This window comes from Poecilia reticulata, chromosome 20 (assembly GCF_904066995.2).
Source record: "Poecilia reticulata chromosome 20, P_reticulata-male-v2, whole genome shotgun sequence".
Taxonomy (NCBI): Eukaryota; Metazoa; Chordata; class Actinopteri; order Cyprinodontiformes; family Poeciliidae; genus Poecilia; species Poecilia reticulata.
The window spans coordinates 26,370,601-26,392,343 of record NC_088849.1 but is presented as its reverse complement, the minus strand read 5'-3'; the positions used below and the strand labels follow the sequence as shown (position 1 = coordinate 26,392,343).

General features: G+C 40.3%; 1 protein-coding gene and 1 long non-coding RNA gene across 3 annotated transcripts; both read left to right on the top strand.

Annotated features, from left to right (window-relative positions):
- The first annotated feature begins 9,470 nt into the window (after nt 1-9,470).
- On the top strand, nt 9,471-15,034 carry hus1 (HUS1 checkpoint clamp component). Of its 2 annotated transcripts, XM_081601899.1 has the most exons (9): nt 9,471-9,639; nt 10,145-10,272; nt 11,204-11,380; nt 12,223-12,330; nt 12,512-12,586; nt 12,986-13,085; nt 14,377-14,511; nt 14,782-14,873; nt 14,911-15,034. In XM_081601899.1, exons 1-8 carry the CDS (start codon nt 9,588-9,590, stop codon nt 14,862-14,864), a joined length of 858 nt encoding a protein of 285 aa, XP_081458025.1. In that variant the 5' UTR covers nt 9,471-9,587; the 3' UTR covers nt 14,865-14,873; nt 14,911-15,034. The 2 variants fall into 2 exon arrangements, with proteins under 2 accessions (XP_081458025.1, XP_081458024.1); XM_081601898.1 differs by having other exon boundaries at nt 9,476-9,639; nt 14,782-15,034.
- A 341-nt stretch (nt 15,035-15,375) lies between these two features.
- On the top strand, nt 15,376-17,705 carry LOC103456971 (uncharacterized). The gene is made up of 2 exons (XR_014085417.1): nt 15,376-16,133; nt 17,617-17,705. It is a non-coding gene; the product is annotated as an uncharacterized LOC103456971 (long non-coding RNA).
- Nucleotides 17,706-21,743: the final 4,038 nt, after the last annotated feature.

The window sequence follows — 21,743 nt, the reverse complement described above, 5'->3', positions numbered from 1 at the left end:
TCAGATGTTTGTTTGTTTGGTACCAGAACAATAAAATAATGTTTTATTAATAATCAACCCAAAGACGACCTGTCCACGGATGGATGGACGGACGGACGGACATCTTGAGTAGGTCTCCCGTAGCAACGGCTCCACAGATCCTTGAAAACCTGGAAGGTTTCCAGCAGCAGCAGGTTCAGAGGTCAAAGGTCAGCCGTAACCCTGAGCTCCGTCTCGTCCTCAGAGTTCTGCTCCTGCAGGTCCGGTTTGGTTTGGAGACGATGTGGGACCAACCAGCTGGTACCTGGACCTGGTTCTTCATCCACAGGAACATGTTTGGTGGAACTTCCTCCTTCAGATGAATCTCTGCTGCTGGACCAGAACCAGAACCAGAACCGGCTCGTTTCCAGGCCTCAGTGGAGATGAAGATGCTGATGAGACATTAATGGTTTTACTGAAGGTGCAGGATGGAACGTCTGGACCCGGACGGTTCTGTTCTGGTGATCAGCAGCAGCAGCTTGAACGTTTTAAACATGACTGACTGATGAACGTCGTTCAGTAAGTTAAAACCTGCATATGGAAAACAAACAGGTTGAACTTTGACCTCAGGAATGCAGGTATGGGATGTACAGGTGAGAATAACCAGAAAGTTCACTTCATGTCAACATGAAACCATCTGAGCAAATTTATTCATAAAATCCTTATTTCATCAAATATAATGAATTCAACCATCAACCTAAGACACCATCTGAGTGAAGCTGAAACTGGGACAAACTGGGAAACGGGACAAACTGGGAAACGGGAGCAGCAGATTAATGTTGAGCAACGTGAGAAACTGAAAACCTCTTTAAAGGCCTAAACAGAATAAAACCTGTTACATCATCATATTCAACTTTAACCTTGGAGAACTTCCATCCCAAACTGGTTGAACTCGACTGAAACGCTCCAGGCTGAACTGAACTTTGACCTCAGGAATGCAGGTATGGGATGAACAGGTGAGCAAGTTAGCTACAAGTTAGCTTCACATTAAACAATCCAGCATCCAAACTGTCCTAACAGAGGAAACACGTCCTGAATGTCCACTGGGTTCCATTGGTTCCCATTAGTTTCCATTGGTTCCCATTGGTTTCCACTGGTTCCCATTGATTTCTACTGGTTTCCATTGGTTCCCACTGGGTTCCACTGGTTCCCACTGGGTTCCACTGGTTCCCACTGGTTTCCACTGGTTTCCACTGGGTTCCACTGGTTTCCACTGGGTTCCACTGGTTTCCACTGGGTTCCACTGGTTTCCATGTCCAGTTGGTGTCCCTCAGGGTCTTTGTGTCAGTTTTATTTTCTCTCTTCAAACTCCACTCAGTTCATGAGTCGTCAGCTGAAATCACATCTTTCCTTCTCCAGGCTGAATCGTCTGCATGTTTCCAAAAACCCAAAAACTCTCCAAGATTTTTCTGAATGGAAAACGGAGAGAATGATTTTCCTCCTCATCAGGAAGCGACTGACTGAAAACAAACTTTTAAAAGGTTCAAAAATGACGTGACTTAATTTAACCTCCAATTTTCAGGTCAATTAGTTAGAAAATTTATACTGAGAAAATATTTGCATTTTTATTACCAATATTTGGTTAGAAGTAATTGGCTGATGTTTCATTGATAATGTGTCCATCATGAACTCTATACAGTAAAATGATCCTGAAAGATGATTCATGTTTAGATGAACATAAAAGCCTCTGTCAAGTAAAACCTGTTGGATCATTGCAGGTATTTCACCTTTACAACCAGTTAAACACAGCGAGTTCTGAGCACCAACTATTATTAATAGTTTGTTTTTATTATTATTTTATTATTAGTTTGTTTTTATTATTCCATATAGTTGAGCAGAACTTTAGTGCAGCATTTGGGTTTTAATAAAGTTTCTAAGAGCTGATCAGAAACAAACAGATCAAACATGAACTTTGTGATTAACGCTGAAGTTATTAATCCAAAGATGAGCAGAAAATATTCTCAGTTTGTCTCCAGATAGATGAACAGATCCAGGTGATCCGGTATGAAACCAGGAGGATCAGATCCGGTTCAGAACAGAAGGAGAACCAAAGATTTGGATCAGGGTGAGTTTAACTCCACATTCAGAGTTCTGGTTCTGTTCGGACAGAACCAGAACCAGAGGCCGAACTCGGCCCGGTTCTGGTTCAGCTTGATGCTGCAGAGCTGAACCATCTGATTTCAACCAGAATCTCTGAGTTTTCTTTGTGTTTTCATCTCTAACTCCAGTTTCATAACTAACAGGTTTTGGTATTTGAGGCTCAGATCAGATTCTCTGATGGCCACAGAGTGAAAAATATAAAGTTACTTCATTTTAAATCTTTTATTTCCTGTCCTGTGATGTTTTTAACATGATTTCCTTTGGCTTCAGTGGCTTTGATCAGATTAATAAAATCCTGATTCAGTTCCTCATTCTGAGCAGCAGGTGGCGCCAGAGGGACGTTTGATTGCATTTTGATAAAGTATCAAATTTATCCGTGTAAATAATTTATCTTAAAAGAAAAAAAACAACTAAAAATGTCAGATTTGTCCTGTAGAGCTCAGATGTTGAAGCTGAGATCATTAAATATGAAGAAAACATTTATTTACTGTAACTCTGACCATTAATCTACTTTTTACATGTTTATTTATTTTGAAATCACAAATATCTGATAAATCATCGATTAACTGCACAAACATTTGTTGTTCTTACATGTATTTTATCTTTTAATTACTGAATCCATCCACCAGCAGTGATGATTCAAATGTTCATGTTTTGCTCATGAAGTGAAGCAGAATTTATAAAAACACTTTAAAACTTTTCCGTTATATAAGATCAATAATAATTAGTCATTTGATTGACTTCAGTGGTTTTTATCAGTAATTATTACATTGTAATATTTGCTTTAATAAATGACGTCAGAGACTGAGGAACGATCCAGAAGCTGATTGGACAGGAGAACGTTCACTAGAGCTGGTGCTGCCACCTGGTGGCCGCAGCAACACATTGCAGTCAAATATAAACAACATGAAGATTTTTTTATTTCAACCTGAAGAGAATCAGACTTTTGATCATCTGTGTCAATATTTAACAGGAATATCGTCCCTGGTTAATAAAAATGTGATTTTAATGTGTATATCAGGATTTCCATCAAACCTCATGAACCAACCAGTCGAGCTTCATTTGTTCTACTGACCCCTAGTGGACAATACAAATAGGCAACTTGAAAATAATGTGATGTGTTGAGTCTTAAATAATATTTGTGATTCTGATACATAAATTCTGATAGTAGCCTTAATGTGAAACAATGGCTGAGAGAAACTAACCAGATGAGGGTTGTGATGTGAATGGGCCTGTTGCTCTAACCAAACTTATGTCACCAGGAGCAAAATGACATTATTTTTACTTAAATAACTTCATTTTCTTAGGTAGTTTCTGTTCTGAGACGATTCCATCTGCTGTGGAAAATAAAGCTTCATGGAGATCAGATGTAGTCAGAAACGCATCAGGGGGAGATTTTAATATGTTAGCCTGATTGTTGCTGACAAACTGGTGAACATGTTACGGATTTCACTGATGTTGATTGGAAATGACCTGATAACTGAGAAAACTGAAAAGTTTAAATATGATCCGTGTTTCAGATCTCAGTTCACTTTTGAAACAAAGAGAAGTCATGAAAGTACAGGTGTTTAAATCACCTGGGCAGGGGGCGGAGCCTAAGGTGAGTCAGTTCTGATCAGGCCTCAGATCAGGAGAAACAGGTTCAGACTCCATCCAACAACAACAGAACAAAGACCATAATCTGGATCCTGGTGAGTGTTAACCTCTTGTTTTGCTCTCACTGGGATTCTCTCTGGTGTCTGTGGAGGAACCAGAACCAGAACCAGAACCATCAGCCTGGTTCTCCTTCAGAACCAGAACCATCAGCCTGGTTCTCCTTCAGAACCAGCTGCTGTCTGGCTTCATGGATCTCTGGTTACTCTCAGGCAGCCAGTTGTTATACTGGTTCTGTTGTTCTTCTTCATGATGTTCGATAAACCTGATGTCAGAGATTCAAATCCTGGCTTTAAATGAATTATTGGGCTGATTCAGGAAGTGATTTGCAGGATGAAAACTCTGCAGATTCTGATTAGTCGGCTGAGTCCAAAAATAAAACACGGCTCTACGTCCTGCTGCTTGTCCAGGTTGGTTTTTCTGCTCAGCTGGTTTACAACAAGCCTCTGACATCACAAATCTAACCAGTAGATTTCATTACCAAAGATGTTCAACAATCACTTCAAACCAGGTGAATATAAAACCAGATGTTTGATCCACTGGAACAAAGTTTTCTGCAGAAATGCCTCCTCACCTTCTGCTCTGGTTGAACATGTTAGCATTAGATTAGTGCCACCAGCCAGCCTGCATGCAGCCACCGTTCAGTTTGGGCTGCACCAGAGGGGAGGAGAAGGAAATAAACCCAGTGGTTCTGCTGTCAGAGAAAAGCTGCTTAGTGAAGATAAAGTGGTCTGACTGCCTGCCGTACAGCTGAATCAGGTTCATATTTAACTGGATCCAAGAAGAGGACCAGCTTGGATCAGAAGAAAGTTTCAGACAGAAATAAGAAGAAACCACTTATGTTCACTCCTGCGATACTTTAGGATGTTTTCATGCAGTGGTGGGTCCAAACCAAGTCAAGCTCAGATGAAATCTCTGAGCCAACCACAGCTGTAGTATTTACATTTCTGACTTTTTTACGCATTTTGACGCAATGCTTTCAAGGTGGATTTCTGACGCTTGATAATGTCTTCAGGTTCTATTTTTTAAATGGCATCATGCAGTGTGGTTGTTGGTAAACCTTTTTCTAAATGCTCTTGTCTGAACTATAAGTTTCCTCTCTAGTTTGGTGAGCTTGCAGCAAAGTCCTGGCTGTGTTTAGTGATGCACTGAATCCGGTGGACAGACTGATGCTGACTTTTCTCCATAAGTTCTACAAAAGCTTTGACATCTGCCCTGTTTCAGACTTCTGTGGACCGTAATGTCTCTGTTGGCTTGTTGTCCATCTTGTTCCTACGTTACCTTACAAACTGAATTCTGTTTTGTGGAGTGAGATATTATCTGGTTTTCAAAACGAAACCTTTGGTTCCTCCAGTTGTTTTACTTATTTACAGACTCTTCAGTTGTTTGGAATATTTCCAAATGGATTGAAGATTCTCAGCTGGTGAAGAACCTCATTTTCATTGACAACTATATATCATTTGAAAATAAAATACAAGAAGTCAATCCCAATTCAAAGTCTGCAACCTTAATTTCTAATGGTAAACTTTGCCTTAAGTAAATGGAAAATATTGAATGTTTAGGGCCAGGCTGTTAAACTAAATGATCTAGACACCACAGGGAGGAAATGAACAGTATACAAACTTAAACTGTGCATTTATTTACTTTTATTCCAAAACAAGTTACTTTAAGTTGTAAATGTTTTTATGGCCATTAAAAACCTAAAAATTCCTCCTTAAATTGTCATCTTTCATTCAGAGGACTATGCAAGAACTTCCACGGCCTATTTGATTACAACACATCTGCTTCTTTATCTACCATTTCTATAATCCCCACAGCAGATGCAACAATCCTTTAAAGGTCTTTCTGTCAAACTTATAACAGCAGCAACATAAACAGGAATAATGCCCACATGGATCATTTCAATGGTATGTTCTACCATCATAATATTGAAATAAAAGTTGACTGAATAACAAAGTTAATGGTATTTTAGTTAAGGGGTCTGCTTTTGTGAGGGTCCAGGCTTATCTCAACCAGGAAATGTGGAAAATCCCTGTTTCATGATCTTTCCTAGTTTTGTGAAACGGCTCTCAGGAAGCAGAGCTGATTCCAGCGTCCAGCCTTCCAACATGTCTGCAGACTGTTCCTCATTCATGAAGCATCAGATCTCATCTCAGTGTTTTTTCTGAGAAAGAAAACGGATAACATAAATCACCATGGCAATGGGAGAAAATGAGAAGCTAAAAGTGGCAACAGTTGATGCTGCAACATGGCTAGAGTTAGCGTGGCAGAGAAAAGAATCTGGCTCCACTCCACAGCTGCTGATGTCCTTCATGTTGTGTCTGGTGCTGCTGATGGAGAGAAGCTGGAAACAATCACTGACCTCCTCTGTTGCTTCTTTTCATCGTTGCAGGAAGTGATCCTTGACAAAGACAGAAGTTGAGGCGTGTCCTGATGATCCTCAGAGGCCGATGCTGCAGCAGTCTGAAAATATGAAAAATGTTATATCTGTGGATTGGTCTGAAATTATTGAAGTTATAGGTGGTGAAAGGGAAAAAAAGTTAAATTTTCATTACACTTTCATAAGATAATGATAATAACCTAGAGAGAAGAACTGCAACTTTTTATTTTTTACTCATTTCTCCAAATACAAGAATGAATCAAAGTCAGTTTGACCTTGTCAGGCTACAACACCTACATCCAACATATTCCACTGAGCTGTTTATTTTTTGTTTACTAAATATAGCATATAGCTAGTTTAACCTTCAAAAAATCTGAAAGTATCAGGAAAAACAGGCATCATTTTCTTATTGTAATACCTTTAATGTGAGAGTTCTGATGAATTGCTGCTGCCAGGGTTCAAAGAAAAAGGAGAACAGGGATGGAGAAAGTGGGCCTCCTGCTGTGTCTCTGTAGGATGAGATTCTGTGAAATGATATTGTTGGTAGTAACAGTCACTGCTGGTGATGAATACAATAACTTAACCCAGTTAATAAAAGGATCTCAAAATCCAAGCCTTCTTAATATTGAAAACAAAAATAACCAATTCACTTTATCAAACACTTTTTCAGCATCCAAAGTTACAATGGCCGAGTCGTTTATTTGTTAAAACCATTAAGTTCAGCAACCTCCGTATATTATGAGTGTCTATTTTTAATGAAACCAGTTTGAACTGGATGAGTTGAGGATGAAATGACTTTCTCAGTTCTGATTGTTAATGGCTTGGTGATAATTTCATATCTGTATTTATTAATGACTGTGGTCGATAGCTGCAGGTGACCTTAGCATCTTTGCCACGTTTAGGAAGAATTGTATTAGCAGTTGTATTTAAATTTGGGGAACAATATCATTTTCTTTTATTTCTCTTATTAATTTGAGATATATTGAATTCTGATGGAAAACCGTCCGGTCCTGCTGCTCTGTTGTTTGGCAGAAAGTGTATTGCATTGATTAATTATTTTTCTGTTAATGGAGCTTCAAGCAGACCAACTTGTTCATCTGTCAAATGTAGTAGATCAATGTTGTTTAAAAAGAGTTAATTTCTTCTGGGGAAGGATTATTTTCTTCGCAATATAATTTGGTATAAAAATCTCAAACATAATTTATTTCTTCTGGGTCGGTTTCCCTGCTGAATCTCTAATAACAGAAATAATATTTTTCTCTTTGTTTTTCTTCAGTTGATTGTGAAAGTTGTCTTGTTTAAGTTTCTGTAATAAAAAAATTGGCTCTCTTGTTTGCAAACATATTTAGTTCATATCTTAGATGACATATTTTGTCTTCAGTTGTGTTAAAATCCTTATTTCCTTTAAATTCTTAATTTCCATCTGTAGCCGAGTTTGTTTTTCTCTTTCCTCCCTTTTCTTATGGACTCCATATGATATGATTCTTCCTCTTTATGCATTTTTCCCTGTTTCTCATATCAACGATGCTGCAGTATTTGGTGGCTCATTCATCGACACCCATTCCGTTTTCAGATATCTGTCAAACTCTTGGTCTTCCAATAGTGATGGATTAAGGCGCCATTTACTGAAAGATTGTTTTTCTACAGTCAAAGAGATACAGGAGCATGATCACTGATCACAATCGAGTGTATATTAGTTTTGGTTATGTTTCCATTAGAGAGTTGCTTATTAGAAACATATCAATCTGTGAACATGAATGATGGACAGAAGAGAAAAAAGTCAGTTCTTTTGATGAAATGATCTCCAGCTGCCACTGAGGCCAAATTCACTGATATTTAGTTTAATTATTTCTGATGATTTCAGGGTTGATCTATAATTAGATCTTGTTTTCTTATCAAGAGATGGGTTTAGTACTGTATTAAAGTTCCCACCTATTATTATTTGAGAATCTGAAAATTCTGAAAGAATTGTAAATAAATGTTTAAAAAAAGGGGCTATCTGTGTATATAGTATATATTTTTTTGTTGTTTTGATTTCTGTGTTGTTTTTGTTGATTTATTGTTTTCTGCTTTTTATTTATGTATTTTTTTATTGCTTTACATATTCATAATGTCATTTATATTACAATTTCTGCTCACACACATGCATACACAGTTAATTACACTTTCTGCAGCATCATACCTTCAGTTTTTTTCTTTGTTAGCTTCGTTATGTTATTTTCCTTTCCTTATGTATTGTATCACACCATTTTTTTATTTTGATATTAAATACATTTATTTAAATTTTAAAAAATTTAATCTAAAAAACTTTATATCTACTGTTTGGTAAAATGTTGAACATTGTAAAGTGAAAGTAGAACCAAATTAGACATTAGATTTTTATTACAGTTTTTAAGAGGAATAATTTATAATCATTGTAACTTTGACGAGCATCAGAGTGGGTCTCTGAGCTCTGAGTTGAAACATTATCCTGTTTATTTTCTCATGTCTGTCATTTAGCCTAATATTGTTTTTCTCTTCGGATCAATAAAGATTTTTCTGAGATTAATTCTAACATCCCTTTAGTGAAGTTTTGATTGGAACTTGTTTCAACTGTAAAGTTGATCTTTTTTTCCTCGTTGATTCATTTTCATTCTGTAACCAAGAAATATGAAATAAAGCTCAATTCAACAGTTTCTGGGCTGCATGTTTGCTTCAGTCTGATTCAGTTTTTGCATGTTTTGATCAAATTTGAGATGTTAATGCAAATATTCCATAAACTCGTCATTTTATCTGCTGCTAACAGCTCAGTGAGTTCATGAGGATTTGTTCAATTAGAGAATGAAACTTTTTGGTTATTTTAAATATTTTTATTTCATCCTTCATAAAAGTTAAAATCTAAAACTCAGTAAAAGTTTTATCTGCTCCAGAATCTCATTTTTGTGAGAATGGCAAACAGTTTTTAGAGCAGGTCCAGAAAGTGATTTTGATAAATTATGATAATAATGATTGATGATGATAAATGAGAAAAATAAAAATGACCCTAAGTATAAATTCAACATAGGGACAAAATATTATCTTTGAAAATGATTTAAGTGTCAAATAGTTTGTCAATTGAGAAAACAAAGTCATCAGTATAACACTTTAATTTTGGCAGGGCCTAAATTTGTATGGCTTTTCTGTTACATTATTTAAATGTATTTTATAGCAGCTTTTGAAAACATGTATTAAATTGTTAAACTGCAGCTGATATTCAATATTAAAATATGTAAACAGCTTCAGATTATTCACCAACTGCTCAATGTTAATATTCTTCTTCTGTCAGTAGGAACCTTTGACAGGCGGAGAGAAGCCGCTGTTTCCGTCGAGCTGTATTAAGGAACGGACCAAACACGGTCTCCCTCCGGAATTTAAACCAGTGGAGTTAAAATCCCTCAAACTTTATTTTCAGGTTAAAATGAAGTTTCGGGGGAAAATAACTGACATCGCCTGTTTGAACCACTTCACCAGTGAGTCCGTTTAAACTGTTAGCATATTAGCTTGTTGAAATGCTAATGAGTTAACTTGTTAGTGTGATAAAATGTGATAAAATGTTAACTTTCGGTGAATAAAACGCGATTCAGCTCCGAGTTTATTCTCTAAAATATATGTTTAGCTAGAAAATCTGTCTTGAACGAAAGAACAGTAACTTTAATGCTTCAAGAAATAAAGAACAAGTTGCCAACTGTGATTATTAACTCTGGGAAACATATTAAGTTCAAGTCCCGCTTTTATTTGGTCAGAAATGTAACCCGTCGTTTTTCAGTCTGTCGTCTGGTTCGTTAGTTATCGACCTTAATAAATAAAACTGTTATTTAAATCCAGCAGCAGTGGCTTCATGTGAATGTTATCTGTGAAATAACTCCAGAGAATCTTCCCGGACATAAATACTGAGTCCTCCAGGTTTCAGCATTTAGCCTGATCCGGACATCAGCGGTGTGACAACAGCCTAAAGCCCTGGTCCTCTGAGTTCAGGAGTGATGACCACCATCTCCAAGCTGACCAAGACCTGCGTCCTGCGGCTGACCCCGGACCATCTGTTCTTCATCCTGCCGGGAAAAGTGACCAACGGAGGAGTCGGCATGTGGTGCCAGCTGCTGCAGGTCCGATGGTTTCCATCCCGGATCGCAAACTGCTGTTAGCCTTTAGCTGTTAGCCTTTAGCCTTTAGCTGTTAGCCTTTAGCCTCTGGCTGGAGGGACCTGCAGCTTTAAGGGAGTTTTTCCATCTGATGCTGCAGGAAAATCTGGTGTTTCTGAGCAACATGCCTGATTCAGGACTTTGAACATAAAATAGGTTTCATCTGACTGTAATTACATTCCAGATACCTAAAATACATTTTCATTAGTTACATTTTGACTATCAGGAATGTAATTTAAGATATCTGTGTTTACGTTCTGCCTACTAAGAACAATAATTCAAGATATCTTCAGTTACATCTTGACAAGTCAAAATTCCTGTCAATATTATAATCCCAGATATCTAATTTAGTTTTGACTTATTATTTGATTTCACAATATCTGCTATTTATTTTTCACTTGTAAAATGTAACTATTTAAAAATACAAAGAGCAGGATATCTAGAACTTTCTTTATAACTCGTCATAATTTAATTGTCTGTATTTGAAATATGTGTTTAAGATGGTCAGTAATTCATATACTAGTCAGAATGTAAGTAGAGAAATCTCAATAGGTTTTGTGTCTAGTCAGATTATTCACCAACTAATCAGAAATATTAATTCACTAATACGTCTAGTCATAAATCAGCTCCACTTACCTGGAATGTAAGTGAAGCTGATTTTATGTTAAAACGGCTTGCCATACCAATGGAACCGCAGAGCTTTGATCTGAACACGACCAGCAGATCATCAGAGTCTGGAAGGTTCTGGTAGAAACAACTGGGTCACATGCTTTCATCAGAGGTCAGAGGTCAAAGCTAAACATTAAAGCTAAAGTTTTCTCCAAATGATCAGAAGCTGAGAAAACCTGAAGCTGTTGACCGAGACGCTTCAGTGACCGGTTCTGTTCTGCTGCAGGCCAACTTCTTCCAGGAGTACCAGATGGAGGGCGTGACCTCTGAGGTCCAGGAGATCTGCCTGGAGGTGAGTCCAGAACCCTGGAGCCGGGCCCTGAAGACGGTCCAGTCCGCCAAGTCGGTGAAGCTGAAGCTGACCAGGAAGCACTGCGCCTGTCTGACCGTCGCTGCCGAGCTGGTGAGCAGAACTCTGGTTCGGTTCTGAGGTTCTCTGAGCATTTAGAGCCCGCTGCCATCCAGAACCAGAACCAGAACCTCACAGGGACCCATCAGCTGTCACTTCCTGCTCCTCAGGTAACCAATCATCTTCTAGCTCTGGATTCAGCAGCTGCAGCATCTCAGTCAGTTTCTGACTGGCAGAGGTTCTGTGATGCTGTGGGCCAGAGGCTGAGGTAGAGCTGAGTCTGGGTCGGAAGTTAGTGCACCCCTCTTCTGTTAGTCAGAAGTTAGTGCACCCCTCCTCTGTTAGTCAGAAGTTAGTGCACCCCTCCTCTGTAGGTCAGAAGTTAGTGCACCCCTCCTCTGAAGGTCAGAAGTTAGTGCACCCCTCCTCTGTAGGTCAGAAGTTAGTGCACCCCTCCTCTGAAGGTCAGAAGTTAGTGCACCCCTCCTCTGTAGGTCAGAAGTTAGTGCACCCCTCCTCTGTAGGTCAGAAGTTAGTGCACCCCTCCTCTGTTAGTCAGAAGTTAGTGCACCCCTCCTCTGTAGGTCAGAAGTTAGTGCACCCCTCCTCTGTAGGTCAGAAGTTAGTGCACCCCTCCTCTGTTAGTCAGAAGTTAGTGCACCCCTCCTCTGTAGGTCAGAAGTTAGTGCACCCCTCCTCTGAAGGTCAGAAGTTAGTGCACCCCTCCTCTGTAGGTCAGAAGTTAGTGCACCCCTCCTCTGTAGGTCAGAAGTTAGTGCACCCCTCCTCTGAAGGTCAGAAGTTAGTGCACCCCTCCTCTGTAGGTCTTCAGAGTGAATGAAGTTCAGTGTTTTGTCTGATGACCTCTGACCCCTGACCTCCATGTATCCCATCAGCCCACCCTGTCCAGCGTCGGCAGAGTCGTCACTCACGACGTTCCCGTCGACGTGATTCCTCGAAGGCTCTGGCAGGAATTCCAGGAATCCGGCGTTCCGGACTTTGATGTGAGGATCTTGTGGGTCTTTCAGTCCCAGTGTGTCTTCTTCCTCCTCCTCCTCCTCCTCCTCCTCCTCATCCTCATCCTCATCCTCCTCCTCCTCCTCCTCCTCATCCTCATCCTCATCCTCATCCTCCTCCTCCTCCTCCGGTGAAATCGTCTCGTCTTCATACTGATTCTCTCTCCAGGTGAGCGTCTACCTTCCTCCTCTGAAGACGATGAAGAGTGTGGTGGACAGGATGAAGAACCTCTCTAACTTCCTGGTAGGACTCCCAGCTCTGACTGGTCCAGGTCCAGTTAGAGCCCGGTTCTGTTCATCTGTCAGAACCTTCCCTCAAACTGCCACCAGATGGCGCTGCAGCATCACAGCTCTTCATGGAGCCTCAGTCTGGTTCAGTTTCATGAATTCATATTGGTCTCCTAGACGACCCAATAAAACCAGTACCTGCTGCTTCACATGTTATTATGGTCTGGATCAGTGGAGCTCAGACCAGAACCAGAACCAGAACCAGATCAGTTTCATAACCAAACCTATAAAATCAACACTTGTTTCTCCTTTTTGTGTCTTTCTGACTCGTTTTATTCCAGAGAATAATCCGAGTCTCTCCTCCTCATCGATGTGGAGAAAACAAACGTTTTCAGGAAAGTTTGTGTGTTTTCAGGTGATGGAGGCCAACCTGAACGGAGACATGAACCTGAAGATCCAGACCGACCTGGTTTCTGTCACCACTCACTTCAAAGACCTGGGGAACCCTGCATGGGGTAAACACATCTGGAAACATCTGGAAACATCTAAAAACATCCGGAAACATCTGGAAACATCCAGAAACATCTGGAAACATCCAGAAACATCTAAAAACATCTGGAAACATCCAGAAACATCTAAAAACATCTGGAAACATCCAGAAACATCTGGAAACATCTGGAAACATCCAAAAACATCTGGAAACATCCAGAAACATCTGGAAACATCCAGAAACATCTGGAAACATCTGGAAACATCCAGAAACATCCAGAAACATCTGGAAACATCCAGAAACATCTGGAAACATCTGGAAACATCCAGAAACATCTGGAAACATCTGGAAACATCCAGAAACATCTGGAAACATCCAGAAACATCTGGAAACATCCAGAAACAAACATCTGGAAACATCCAGAAACATCTGGAAACATCTAGAAACATCTGGAAACATCTGGAAACATCCAGAAACATCTGGAAACATCCAGAAACATCCGGAAACATCTGGAAACATCTGGAAACATCTAGAAACATCTGGAAACATCCAGAAACATCTGGAAACATCCAGAAACATCTGGAAACATCCAGAAACATCTGGAAACATCCAGAAACATCTGGAAACATCCAGAAACATCTAGAAACATCCAGAAACATCTAAAAACATCTGGAAACATCCAGAAACATCTAGAAACATCCAGAAACATCTAGAAACATCTAGAAACATCTAGAAACATCCAGAAACATCTGGAAACATCTAGAAACATCCAAAAACATCTAGAAACATCCAGAAACATCCGGAAACATCTGGAAACATCTGGAAACATCCAGAAACATCCAGAAACATCTGGAAACATCCAGAAACATCTGGAAACATCTGGAAACATCCAGAAACATCTGGAAACATCTAAAAACATCTGGAAACATCCAGAAACATCTGGAAACATCCAGAAACATCCAGAAACATCTGGAAACATCTGGAAACATCCAGAAACATCTGGAAACATCCAGAAACATCCAGAAACATCTAAAAACATCCAGAAACTGCTAATCCCAGACTTGAGTTCTGCTTCCAGGATGAATCTGAGCCGCTTGGTGCTGATTTATTTACTTCTGAACCAAAACCTCAGGAGCTTTTAGCTCAGATGTTGGTTTCATAAAAGGAGCTAAAGGAGAGAAGATGACTTCTCCTCTCCAGACTCAAGTCCTGGTTCTGGTTCTGGTTTCTTCAGAACCTTCTGTCTTCAGGGTTAAATGTGATCTGATTGGATCAGAGAAGACAGAGACTGACTGAGTGTCCCTGTGTCTCTGCAGGCGACGTCTCCTCCCAGGACGGAGGCCCGACTCAGAGCAGAGACCCAGAGGTCATGGCAGAGGTCACGGTGGACATCAGGAAGCTGCTGCAGTTCCTCATGGGTCAGCAGGTCAACCCCAGCAAGGCCCTGTGCAGTGAGTCCCTCAGCCGTCCTCATGAAGACAAATTTATTTCTGAGTCCCTTGTTCCAGGAACAGCAGCTAAACAGGAAGTGATGCGAAGGAGGCCAGCTGGTTCAGGAAAGCAGGAAATGATGGAAGAACATCAACGACCTCATGAACATGAAGTTTTATCTGCAGCTCTGGGTTCATAAAACAGAACATAGAATAGAATAGAATAGAATAGAAACCCCCTCTATTGTCCTGCGAAGGCAGTTAAAGTGTCCCTGCTTGTTGTCTCCTCAGACATTGTCCATCAGAACGTGGTCCACCTCGTCCTGCTCCATGAAGACGTTTCTCTGCAGTATTTCATCCCTGCTGTTTCCTGATCTGATCCTCTGCAGATGATCTGGTTCTGGTCGGGTTCAGAGAGCTGGAGCTGCTTTCTCTACCGGACCCAGAGGAGCAGATTCAGAACCTCCATCCAGACTTTATAAAGACTTTACCTGCTGACCTGAGCTCCTGCACTAATTATTAAATGTTTTATATTTATACAGAGGTGAAGGATTCAGTGTCTGAATCATTTCTGATTAAATTCTGCAGATTTTAAATCTGCTGGATCCAAAAAACCTTCATGTGTTTCTGCATAGCCCTGTGATGGACCGGTGACCCGTCCAGCCTGTTCACCTCACCCAGTGGCTGCTGGAGAGGCGCCAGGCCTCCTCCACCGTTTGAATTTAAAGGCATCACCAAGTAAATAAAACATTCAAAAAAGATTCCATTGAGTCTGAATACAAAACAATCATTAATGATGATTAAATACGTTTTATTATTAAAATGATTAAAACAGAAAATTAAGTCATGTCATTTTTGAAAAACAAATCTGTTTTTTTCGGGCTGCACAGTGGCGCAGTTGGTAGAAGGTTCTGGGTTCGATTCCCGGTCTTTCTGCATGGAGTCTCCATGTTCTCCCTGTGCATGGTGGGTTTTCTCCAGGTACTCCGGTTTCCTCCCACAGTCCAGAAACATGACTGTCAGGTTAATTGGTCTGTCTAAATTGCCCCTAGGTGTGTGTGTGTGTGTGTGGTTGTGTGTCTCTGTGTTGCCCTGCGACAGACTGGTGACCTGTCCAGGTGACCCCGCCTCTCACCCGGTATGCTACCTGGAGAGGAACCAGCAACCCTCCTGACCCCACTGAGGGACAAGGGTGTAAGAAAATGGATGGATGGACTTTTCTTTTTTCTGTTAACTTCCTCTGCAGCCCAGTAGGTGGCGGCTGAGTTGGTTTGCCAACCGCCAATAAAACAAGGGAATATGAAAGAAAGTAATGAGAGCAGGAGGGGCTTTAAGACAACTTATTTGTTTACAAATACAAAGAAATATATATATATATTTGATAAATATGAATTAGTTTTATTTCTTCTGCAGTTTCCTTTTCACACCTCAGCCCAGCAGGTGGCGGTATTGCACCGGTGTGGTTGATCTGCAAACCGCCGTTTTACACCATCAGAAGAAGAAGACAGTTTTCCAGCCTCCGTTTATTAGCTGAACTCGTCCAGATGTAGCCACCATGCTAACATCAGTCTGAGCAGAGATTTTCTTTGGCTGCTGAAGGATTCCCTCACTTCTGCTGGAGAGAACTGAAGTTCAGAGAAGATGTGAGTTTTTGGAGAAATGAACCTTCATTACAGTTGCAGGAGAATCAGTAGCTAGTTTGCCTTCTAGCAAAGGTTTAAATCTTGATCTGTTGTTTACCGCCAAATTAAAGTCCGTGTTTTAACCTGAAGCTGATGGTCAGTAATGTTACTGCCGCTGAAAAGCTGCTTCAGAAAGTTTCTCAGCAGCTGCAACCCGAAAGTGTCAGAGCTGGAAGCTACGTTAGCATGCTAGGCTAACAGGCGCGAAAATGACAGATTGTGTGTGAATGTATGAAACTAAGCATTGTCTGTCAGTTGTTCCTTTAGTTTGTCTTATAAACGGTTGGAAACGTTATTAGATGGATGCTGATAAAGTTCTGATGCTCTAACTGTTTGGTGTGTCGTTTCCAGCCAGTTTCAACTAGACAACTTATTTAAGTTTTACATTTTTATTGTTTTTGACCCGTTAATAATACACCTTCATCACAAATTATATAACATTCCAGAAACATTACTGCATTCTCCTACAGACACTTTACTTGAGGATAGAGGCCATATTTAATTAACTGAAGCATCTCTTTAAAAAAAAAATCAGTTTCCACAGCGCATTCTTTACAGTATTACAGTTTTATACAACGATGTATACTTTAAAAAATAAACCCCAACATGAGAAAATAAAAAACATACACATACAAAAACTATGACAAATGAAAATGCAAACATCTGTCCACTTTACAGCTAACTATAAGAATATAGCAGTGGTTTGGTTACCATGGGTTACTCATCCTGAATGTTTCCATATGTTGTAAAAATGGCTGCCATGCCTAAGTTAAGCATCTCTGCTAAACTTTTTATTTGTATATTATTTAATGCCTGATAGGAAAAGTGCTGGTGTTGCTGCCATATTCTCGGATAGTTTATATTACAAAAATATGTCTTACTTGGTTCCTCCTGTTCATTTGATTACTTAGCTTCTCCTGCAGTAATTAATGTTTATTAAGATTTAAAACTAGTTTTTCAATTGAATTTACTGAACCTTTTTCTAAAAGCACAATAGATTTAGATTCTGTTCTTGTTTCTGTTGATTTTAATATACATGTTGATATTAACTCTGACACTTTTTCATTGTGATTTTATGACTTATCAACATTTGACTTTGGACAGGTTATTGCTGGGCCAGATCTTGTTCAGACTCACGTTTGGTTCTCCAGAGAACTGTCTCAAAGTGCGTCTTGGTGTTGGTGTGTCTGACATGCTTTACCTTTGTTCAGTGTTGATACTGGGATCAGTTGGATACTCTTCACACATATAAGATGCCATACTGGTTCCTTCTTTCTTATCATAACATACCTGTAACTGTTCACATTCACACCAAGATATTCTAACTCCTCAATCAACCTGCAAACGAGACTTTTTCAGTATGGATTAAAGATTTAAGAAAGCGTAAAGAAAACTTTCATCCAATCGATCGGATCTGCTCATGTTCTTGTCTTTGTCTCTATAGGAACATCAGAACTGGAATGGACTGAAACCTCAGAACTTTCAGAACAACAACAAAAATACATCATTAAAGATCTGTAGCTGGTGTGGAAATCTGTTTCCTCTGCAAAGATCTTCAGAATGCAACAGAATAGTCACTCTGAGGTGAAACCATGCAGCTGTGAGAAGTGTGGGGAAGATTTCATCTCTTCCACCGACCTAAAAAAACATCAGCTGATCCACAGTGGGGTTAAGTCATTCACCTGTGAGACGTGTTCAGAGTCTTTCAGACTCAGAAGGGATTTAAAGACTCATGAACAAATCCACAGTGGGAACAAGTCATACAGCTGTAATGATTGTGGAAAAAGCTTCCGCACAGAAAAACAAGTCACAGCCCACAGAGTTGTCCACACTGGAGAAAAACCTTTCAGATGTGACCAGTGTGGAAAAACGTTCAGTCATAAATCAAGCATTTATCTCCATAAGCGAACCCACTCAGCAGACCCAGAGAAGCAGCTCCCCTGTGATCAGTGTGGAAAGACTTATAGAAATTCTCTAAACCTGAATGCCCATAAACGATTACACACTAAACCACAACGATACTCTTGCAATGAGTGTGGAAAAACCTTTGCAAATCGTCTTCACTTTGGAGACCACCAGATGGTTCACAGTGGATTAAACCCCTACAGATGTGACAAGTGTGGAAAATGTTTCATAGTAAGCACCTCTTTAAAGAAACATCTCCTCCTCCACATGGCTGAGAAGCCATTTGTCTGTGATGAGTGTGGAAAGGGTTTTATTTGTAAGACTAGCCTCAGAACCCATCAGCTTCTCCACACTGGAGTTAAACCCCACAACTGTGAAGAATGTGGAAAGTGTTTCACAACAAGAGTCAAGTTAAAAACCCATCAGAGATTTCATGTTCAGGGGAGATGCTTCATCTGCGAACAGTGTGGGAAGGCTTTCCACACCAAATCAAATCTCACAAGACATCAGAGGGTTCACACTGGAGTTAAATCATTTTGGTGTGGGCAGTGTGGAAAATCATTCAGGCATGAAGGAAACTTAAAAAGACACAGCTTCCTCCACACTGACAGAAGGTTCTCCTGTGATGCATGTGGGGGAACCTTCACTGAGTGGGACCAGCTGAAAGCACATCAGATCATCCATAGGGGAGGAAGACCATACTGCTGTGGTCTCTGTGGGAAACTCTTCATCCGGAAGATATCCTTAGTGGCTCATCAACGCATTCACACTGGAGATGAACCATACAAATGTGAGCAGTGTGGGAAAGTCTTCAGCCGAACTGACCGCCTCAGAGCCCACCAGAAGACCCACTCTGAGGAGAAACCATACAGCTGTGAGCAGTGTGGGAAGACTTTCAAACTGTCCCGTTATCTAAAACGACATAAGAAGACTCACAGCAGCAAACCAGCAGTCTAGAGGACATGGAGGATTCACTGTGAGGTTGGTGAAGATCTGGCTAGTTCTGAACTATAGAACCCTTTTTTCTGGATTATTTTATTATAACTCACGAATCTGAAGCTGTTCAGGATTGAATTTCTCCTTAACTGAGAGTTTAGTCAAATGTTAGTGCCATGACTGTAAAATGTTCCAGGAACCCTGACTACTTCTGTCTCTGTATGTTTGTGGCTTTAGAAGCAGAGCGGCGTAAAAGGAGCTGCTTGTCAGCCCAGTGATGGTGGAGAACCAAACGGTTCTGGGAGAAAAGTCAGAAAAGAAAAAGCTTCAAAGTTCCAAATGTGAAGTCAGTGAAGACAACCTGAAGCTCATCAGACTGAGGGGAAGGTTTCACCGTACCAGCTTCAGGAAACGTCCCTGAACTCATCCTGAACATTCAAAACCTTCAGATCAGACTTCAGAGTTCACGTTTCTAGTGTTAATCCTCCTTTTCCAGCAAACCCTGACCTTTGACCTTTAATGTCATGTTACCAGGGAGCTTTCCCATCATTATTTTTTCTTTAAAAATCACTCAGCTGTTGCTGACATGTTTCATAATTAGAAGTTCCTGATTCTCCCTGTTGATGCCATGTTTTGGTAGCTAGAGAGCTAATGGTAGCTAGCACCAGAACTGGGTCAGCTGGTTCTGGAGGGGGGACCAACAGAACCAGCTTCAGATCCAGCAGAGATTTGTTACGATGACTGCTGAGACAGAAGATTTTCCTCATGGAGAAAATCTCTTCAGTTTGTTAATGCAGCTCAAAGCTCTTACTTTGAAAGGTCTGAATCTCATTTCTTGTTGCTTCCTCTGTACCGGTGTCCATATTTGTCTCTATCTCTGTGTCCTTCACTCTAGTCCCAGATGCTTCATTAGTGTCCAAAGTCTTGGCACAGAAGCAGAACTTGTGAAGGACCCGTAAATGTTCTGGGAACGTCATCGAGCAGCAGCAGATATCTGTTTTTCTTCTGCTTAAGATTCAAACATGACCCATCAGAATCCATGAAAACTGACACATCAGTGCTTTTACTCTTCTTGAGATAATCAAATATTTGACCAGAGAAATTAATCAGTTTTGCAATTTTCTACGTTTGAGAAGATCTGGCAATGAAATGAGAGAATATCAGACTAAACCTGGTTGTTTCTTCAACTCTAAAGTAGGTTGATTTAGAAATATTTCATTTATTCCTCATGGATTTTATACATCAGTATGAACATTATGTTGGGCTGAAAGCTCTGCCCACTTCCATGTCGCAGTAAATATTGGCCCTTCCCACTTATTTCTAATCCAGGGTAGAAAATGGGATTCAAACTTGATCTGTGCTCCAGGTTCTGAGTTGATGTCCCAGTTGGACTGTTGTTCTGGTCTCTGTGTTTCTGAGCTGCTTCCAGCTCCATGGTTGTGACATTTGGATCCTGTTGAAGGTTCTAAGTTCTGGATGGTTGAAAAACTTTCCCTAATGTTGCAGATGATGGATATGCTGCCACTAGCAGAAAATGGACAGAACTGCTTGTGTTGTTCCCTGTTCAGCCACCAGATGGAGCCTCTTTCTGAGCAGAGTTTGGAAATATTGCTCCTGAAAAATGTTGATGAGTTTTGGTTTTTTCCGCTTTCACCAATCAGCATTTGCTTTATTTTCCACCTGAACGGTTCAGTTTGTTCTTATGAAATGTTGAAATAAAGAAAGTTGAACCTTCAGCTGGTGGAGACGATCAGTCAGATTTTTACATCCGGGTCAAACTACACAGAACCAAATGGGCTTTTTCTTCATCTCTGCTTAGTTTTGTTGATCTGTGGATCGGTAGAACCCGTTAAGTAGAACCATCAGAACAAGGTTCTAACTCTAGAAACCGGGCCAACTTTCATCCATCCACTTCTCAAAGTCCAGCTGATCACCTGAAAGATCAGCTGCTACTGTCCAGATCTGAGGAGACCAGATGGTTCCATCTTTGGACCCGACTATGGCAGCACTCCACAGGGACTGTTCCCATGGAAACAAGGACAAGGGAGGGTTCATGACCGGCCTTGACCTGTTTATTTTCCAGGTCTTGCCTCAGTCTTGGTCTCTCAGATTCTTGGTCTCATTGAACAAACCAGTTTTGGTCATAATTACAAAAACTTAACTCTCCTTTACATTCATGAAATCTTGTTGCATGTGGATGTTTACAACACCAGACAGCATTTGGTCCTTTGGTTTGGAAGAGCGCATCTGTGTTCACTTTCAGCCAACACACATGTAACACGTGTCACATATTGTAAATTTTGCCCACTGGATGCCAAGTCAGCAGGACAATTTCTAGTTCACATCTACAGCGAGAAGGAAAAGTAAGTAAAAATTCCTCATTTACTAACTAAGCAATCTGGGCAAAAGTGAGAATGTAATGTAAAAACATCAATACCAGTGCAACACTGTCTTTAAAAGCAACTTTTTAAAGACACAATGAGGAGACCAGACACTTTATATGAAAACTCACTGAAGCAGCTGCTGATGAATAAAGGCACATCAAGCCAAACCAAAGCCAAATTCAATTTAATGTTTTACAGTCATAATCTGTAGTAGAAAAAATATTTCCTCCTGGCTGCTGTAATCTGTGTCATCCCTGTTGGCTGCATGATTTCTGTTAATCCCACTGATTCTACTGGTTTTGGGAATTCCCCCTTTGTGAGTCATACCATGCTGGCATGAACTAAT